At 38.2% G+C, this 7,320-nt stretch overlaps 1 protein-coding gene across 1 annotated transcript in view; it reads left to right on the forward strand.

Moving 5' to 3' along the window:
• Positions 1-7,320, forward strand: part of SLC12A2 (solute carrier family 12 member 2) — a 131,932-nt gene that overhangs the window by 111,399 nt on the left and 13,213 nt on the right. The window contains exons 21-25 of the mRNA XM_019518176.1: positions 1,616-1,756; positions 2,205-2,252; positions 3,948-4,070; positions 4,206-4,317; positions 5,995-6,081. Coding sequence (XP_019373721.1) covers positions 1,616-1,756; positions 2,205-2,252; positions 3,948-4,070; positions 4,206-4,317; positions 5,995-6,081 — 511 coding nt within the window. The remainder of the gene's footprint in view (positions 1-1,615; positions 1,757-2,204; positions 2,253-3,947; positions 4,071-4,205; positions 4,318-5,994; positions 6,082-7,320) is intronic.

The following is a 7,320-nucleotide window of genomic DNA, read 5'->3' on the forward strand; positions in this document are numbered from 1 at the left end:
AATCTATGAATCTATGTATATTTTTTTAGAGTTGGAGTATGTATGACTTATTATTGAAGATTAGTTTTAAATTCATCCACATGTTTATTTTAACTTGAGAAACATTTTTTATCTCGGTTTATAACCAGCTATAAAGTTCCTCAAGATTTAATATTTTACACATACAAGTTCATACTATATACTCTACCAAATATTACAGATTTGAAAAACACTGACAGTGTAGAAGAACTAAACTTCATCTGACAAACACATTACCAAAGATTTTTGAATTCCTGCCTGTCCATTTTGCAGACACCAGTAGTTTTAAATATTGTAAGTAGTACATCAATTTGGAAATATATTTCCTTATAGCTTGTCCAACACACAAAATAATTGAAATTCCAGTGAAGCAGTTCATAGGCTTTGTATTCTACCACAAAACCGCTACCTTTAAAAGAATATTAGCAAAGTTGCAAGGTGAAGCATTTTAATTACATAACCTCCAGTAATTTAGACCCTTGAGACATGCTACTTTTATTGTGTGATGAACATGTTAATTTCATCATAAATAGCAAGTGTTACACATTCAGCCAATTTATTGTGCCATAAAGTGGCAAACTGGCTACAAAGATGTTCCACAAAAAACATGGAACATCTTTATGGCTGTTTTTGTATGGCACCATAAATCGAATGTGTAGCATGCCCCTTTAATCTGAATGACTGTCAAATCTGTAAGTAGTGGAAAACAGGGTCTCATAATTGGCAGTGTCAAACGTGACTAGTATGTGGTGCTATGAACTGTTTCAGTAAACTGCATGGCCTGGAGTAAGATGCTTTTACCATGTGCCTCAAACTTAAGGAAGTTTTGTCAGTAGTGGTTCACTAATTCGGTGGTTTTCTCTGCCTTTTTACTCTTGGGAGCCCTCCATAACTTTTGTGAATTGAGCAGCACCCCATTTCATAAACTATTTATTACAGTGCTTACCTTGAAGAGGAGCTGGGAAGAAGGAGGAACAGTTGGCAGGGAAGAGTCTGCACTGCAGTGAGGGGGAGCAGCTGAAAGGGAAGAGCCAGCACTTATCCCCTCCCTGGGGGCCTGTGCTCATCTCGTATAGCTCTTCTCTCCTGATGGCACCTTTCACAGGCTGTCATAGGACTCCATGGTGTTGTGGCACCCTGTTTGAAAATCACTGGTCTAACTGGTGGACAGAGAACTTTCTTTCTGTTCAGGTTTTTTAGCATGACTTTTTTATTAGTAGACTCTACAGCTCTTGTTATCTTCCACTTCTGTCAAAAAAAGCTTGTATCAATGTTTCTAAAAATAGATCTTTTTCAGTAATATAGAAGGACAGCTTTTAAGAACACTACAGAAATATAGTTGTGTTGGCTTAATGTTTTAGGAAGAATGCTTAGCTTGGGACAGAAAATGGTTAAAGGATCTTTGCGATCTAGTGATACTAAAGGTTCCAGGTTTTGACCTTGTTCTTATTCTAATATGTTCACACGTAATGGCCCTCAGTGGAACTATATATTGTATAATCAATAATTATTCAAGTACCATTATATACTTTTTTGGTTAGAAATGATACTTTTTGTCTTGTATTTAGCTATATGTTATAACTCTTCTTTTTCACAGAAGAGTTACTATCCTCTCAAGAAAAATCTCCAAGTTCTAAAGATGTTATAGTAAATGTAGACTACAGCAAGAAGACTGAGACAGATACTTCTAAGGCTTTTTCTCCACCATCCAGTGAAAAAACTCCTGTTCTACAAAAAGGTAATTTTCTAGTTAATGATGGTGATGAAGCACTTTGTACAGAACTAAATTACTACTTTCTCTTGTGTGTCGCCAGTCTTTGATACATTGATTATTTTAAAGTTTACCTCCAGTAGGAAACTTTGATCTCAAAATAGAATGTTTAATTACATGCATAATAGCAAATGTTCTAAAACACTCTTGATGCCTTGCATTAGTATAACAAAGAATTTTTTTTCTAAAGTTTCTTTGGGGGTGGGGGGAAGTAAGCTATTAGCTAGTTGGATATGTGGAGGATTAACATGTACTTTTTAAAATACTAACCATTGGTACAGGACATGGTAGGCCTCGTTCATGTTTTGGTTATGTTTTTATGGAGTGCAGCTTCATTTTATGCTTGTTTCCTAAATGTGTACACAAGTTACATCTTCATTAATGCAACATTTTTGTATTTTTAAACATCTTCCAGAGGAGGAAGAGGATGGCAAGACTCCAACACAACCACTATTGAAAAAAGGCAGGCATTTTCCATCCTTTTGTTTATTTTTAATCATTTTTTCCATATTGTTACTTTTCACTTTTCCTTTCTTTCTTTTTGGATTAGATGTATAGATTCATCCAATGAATGTTTTTAATTTTGTTTCTTTGTTGAACTTGGGTTAGAAAAGTGTTTGAAGTAAGACCTTAAATAGCGGCAAGAAACAGGTGGTGGTACTCTCGACATCATCTCTCATTTAAAAACAACAATGAAAACGAACAAACAAACAAAAAAACCAAAACCTAACAAAAACCCTTTCTGAGTCTTGAGAATGTTACTATTTATAATGGATTATGCATATATAGTCAAATTTTAAAATTGTGCATGCTTGTAATTTCCTGAACTTTCCTTCCATTAAATGAGGTGGGACTGTATCAAGTTTTCCAGGGCTGCTTAATGGGGTTTGCATGGCAGCCTGGGCAACTATTTGGTTTGGGGTGAGAGGAAGAAGGTATGGACCGTTTCCCTGTTATATAGTATCTGAAATGTCCCATAACCTAGGAAGACTGTCATCCTCCACGATCAGTGGAATAGATAACATTTAAACTAAAGTTTTCACCACTGGTATCTGAGTCAATACTTCATCATGAACTTCTAAGTTCATCTCATCTCTTGAAGCTGTAATTCCAGGCTCTCAGCAGAGGTAGCAATGCTTCCCTTAATCAGCAAACTTGTATGTTTGTTTTCTTTTCTCTTTTTATCTCCTTAAAAAAGGCATTTCTACTTTATTACCTCTGTATAAAAGCTGAGGTGGTAGAGGTCAAGATGGCAGCTTGGAAGAAGTCTCAGTATTCTGTAAAATAGCATACTGATTTAACCTAAATTTTGTATGAATTTATTATATCAAGTCCAAGTTAAACATCAAATAACTAATTTTTCCACACATTTAAATATTAGACCAAGGAAAGAGGTTGGCTTTTCATTCATCTCGCCTCTTGGTCTATTTCATTCTGACTTCCCTTTAAAGTAGTCATGGTTAGTTAAAGCAAAAGTACACTTTAATTATAGGAACTAAACAATATTTTATGGTGGATTTTTTTTCTTTTTTGAATGTGGACTCGTATTAAAAAACAGTCAGTATTCTGTATAGAAGTCACTAAAGTAAAAAATCAGTGGTTTCTGTCTACAGTTTGGTTTTGTATGTTTTTATAGAAAAGAAAATAACACTTCGGAAGTGCTGGTTTTCTTTCTTTTTTTCCTTGGTAAAATCTTGAAGGAAGGAAGGAATTCATAGGTGCAGTTAGTGAAGCTAGAGCAACAGGTGTTCTCACTAGCTTTTGAGAGAAGAGGAGTGACTGCTCGTGATTTTTTTCTTTTTTTGAGTGTTTCTCATTACATCCTCAGAACTGTTACTGTGGGGAAAGGGTCTTGCAAACTGTACTGACCGAAGGCTTGCTCTTTGTTTCTGGCAAACAAAGAAATGGCAGGTGGAGGATTCAGAGTCCTTAAATATTCCTTAGTATGCACTTTCTTCAACTCTGCTTAAGCAAGCTTGAAGCAATGACAGGTTCTTTTTACAAGAACTTTGGAATATTTGAAAAACAGATAAGGATGCTGTAATTGAGTTTGGGGGTACTTAAGCAAAAGTGTTTATTTTTTAATTCATCCTTTTCAACTTCTCTCTTCTGTTTGCTTTTTTTCCACCACCCCCCTCTGCCCCCCTCTATTTGCCAGACTCTAAAGGTCATTCTTCTCCCTTAAACTTGACTGACCAAAGACTTCTTGATGCTAGTACTCAGTTTCAGAAGAAACAAGGAAAAAACAATATTGATGTTTGGTGGCTTTTTGATGATGGAGGTAAGTTATTTTACCAAGATGTTACTAGAAATGTTCTGATGATGAAAGCACTAGGTGATGGATATTTTCAGTCGTACAATGTAAAAATTTCACATTTTAAAATTAAGATATTCCTAACTGTTTTGTCTAATGCAGGTTTGACATTGTTGATTCCTTATCTTCTGACAACGAAGAAGAAATGGAAAGACTGTAAGATCAGAGTTTTTATTGGTGGAAAAATAAACAGGATAGATCATGATAGGAGAGCGTAAGTTAACCTTAAAACTGTTCTGTTTGTGGGTTTTTTGATATTAGGTGGTAGCTGTGCTCAATTTGCATATTTTTAAATGGCTCTTCCTGTCATATTTGAGAATATTGGAGAATGGGAATCCATTGTTACTAATTGATTGTATTGTACTCCTAGTTTAGGATGATGTCCGCATTCTTTTGGGGTAATGCGCAAGTGTTTGTATAACCCCTATGGCCATGTCCAGATGAGCATGGCCGTGCAGTATGTGGCAAACTGCACATTTTGGGAGTTTTCTGTGCACAGGGAAAATAAGCGGAGTGGCACACGTGGCAGCAGTGCATGCTGCCCAAAATCGGAGCCTAGCTGGTGGGAGTCATGGTCTGGCTGCCAATTGGTGGGAGTCATGGTCTGGCTGCCGATTAGGCTTCCTGCTGCGGGAGTGCTGCGGCTGCAGCTTCCCCAGCCCCCAGGACCCCAGCTAAGGCTGCTGGGGCCAGCACAGTTGCTGGCCCTGGCCTCCACTACCCCATCTGGGGTAACCTGCTGTGCTCCAGAGCACGTGTGGCACAGGCATTCTCTGAGGACAGGTAGCAGCACAAGGTGTGCAGCTGCTATGTGTCTCTGGGGAACCAAACATCCACGCTTGTCCGCGCACAGCCCATGTGTGGTCTGACAGTTAAGGGTCCACCTTATTTGATCCATATGGACTAATGATGACTATGATCATCATTATTATTATTATGGCATTGGTCAGTAAAAGCCAATTGCTGTAGGTTTTTAAGGCATAGCACTTTTCATGTCTTTTTTTTATGAAAAACATACCATTTAACTTAAGGATACATTTATAGTACCGGGGATTCCAAATGTTTGTAAGTCAGCTGCTTCTGCTTTCAAAGCAGCTATCTGGTATACAAGTAAGCTTGGGTCTATGGCTCTTTTTTGATGCAGCTACTGTAATCTCCTTGCCCCAAAACTGAATTGGCTTGAATCCATCAAGCTGTACCAATTCTCCAACTGCATCCTTTGATACAGCATTTTTGTGACTTATCTGCCTGGAGGATGCATGTTTTTGTTTATAAAGCTGTGGCTTCTGGTTCATTTTGTGAACTCTCTCTCTCATGTCCACGTTTCTCAAAGGCTTTATGGGAAGGTTTCTATACGGCTTCAGTTCTTATCTTTTCTAATTATTTTACAAATATTTACAATTGAGCCCTCAAAGTATGCTGACATCTGAAGAAAATATTTAGTTTTAGCAGAGCTCTAGCTTGTTCTCCTGCTTCTCCCTATCATTCACTTATCGGGGCTGCATCTACACAAGACACTGACTGCGCAGTCATTACTGTACAGTAATTTAGTACTTGTATAAACAGTACTGAGTTACTGTGGAGTAGTGTTACTGAATGGCTTTTAGGTGATGCTGACTGCACGGTAGCTCACGACTACTGTGCAGTAGTGTCATGTCACACTTCCTGCCATGCAGTGCTATAGTGCAGTAATGAAATGAGATGCTGACTGTGTAGAAGTGGCCACTGGGTCCCAAATGTGTCAAAAAACCAAGTCTATGTCTATTTTGTCTTGTGAAGTTCGTAAGAATATTTGAAGTGCTTTTTTTAAATACTGTAAATACGTAGCTTAAATACATTTACAAATGTACTATACAACAACTTTTTATCTATTTATTTATTTTCTATTTAGAATGGCTACTCTACTTAGCAAATTTCGGATAGACTTCTCAGATATCATGGTTCTTGGAGATATTAATACAAAGCCAAAGAAGGAAAAGTAAGATTATTTTTGGTAAAATGCGTAATTTTTCAGTTTAAATTCTGAATGTTTTGTTCCAAGTTGCAACAATATTGAATGTTTCTAAATGCTAAATGAGTGTTTTTGTAGCTCAACTTGGTGTTTACAAAGATGTAGTCTTTTGGAATAATATGAGAGATGGGGTTCATATTTAGATTTAGTGTCAAGAATCCTACTCCTGGCTTAATCTCATAATTGGAGAGATGCGCGTGCGCCCCCCTCCCCCCCCATTTCAACAGAAACTGAAGTAATTCTGTCCTAACTGAAAAAGAAACAGAAGTTAATTGTCGTAGCTGTATTTAAATTTAAGGAAATGAAGTGCCTGATTCTCTGGCTAAATCAATATACCTGATTTACGATAGGGACAGAAATTACACACAAACTTGTGTAAGTGATTGGAAATTTAGTTGAAATCTGTAACACAACAGAAGTTCAGTGGCCATAAACTGCTTTCAAAATGGCCGAAACCTGTTTAAAATATACCTTGATGGATGTAGTATCAGACTTAACCAATGTAGATGAAATCAGTTTATTGAAATTCTGTCCCAGATCCCCTCCAGATTCAAGTTAACTTAGTCCCCCAGCATCCCAGGATGCTGTACACCTCCCCCACAAAACCCTCCTGGCAGGGTGGGGTTGGCTAGCTTTGGCCCAAGCTATCTTCTCCAGCTGAGCAGAGTGGTATGCTTTAGCATACCTTACCCCACCACTTCAGCTTCTGGCTTGGGCCACTGCAGGCATGTGGCTGCATTTCCTGAACCACAAGCGGATGTCTGTTCACTTGCTTATCAGTTCAATCTGCGCAGCTTAGACTAACCTGCAAAGACTAAATTAATTCAGCCTCAGGCTTTTTGACTGTTTGTACTTAGCCTTAAAGATCAAAGGTGCAATTTCAAACTTTTTTTTCTGGAATCCTCCAAGGAATTTTATGTAGAAACTTTACAAAGTGAGCTTTTTTAAGCTTGAATAATGTGGCTGACTTAGGCCTCTGGCAGACACTTGGTTAAAGGCACCATGGGATCTGATGCATGATCCCAACAATTGTGCTTCATGGCATGCTACACATGCATGGCAAGCGGTGATTGGGGATCAGTTCCCAACTGTGCCACGTTGCCAGTACAGGGGGAGCCCTGTATCATGAGCCTGCGTCAGTCAGGAGCTCCAGTGTGCCCTCCAGGTGGGGAGTGCCGATCAGCTGACTGGCTTGCTACTTGCTGG

This window comes from Gavialis gangeticus, unplaced genomic scaffold, assembly GCF_001723915.1.
Source record: "Gavialis gangeticus isolate Ggan-Ray unplaced genomic scaffold, GavGan_comp1, whole genome shotgun sequence".
NCBI lineage: Eukaryota > Metazoa > Chordata > Crocodylia > Gavialidae > Gavialis > Gavialis gangeticus.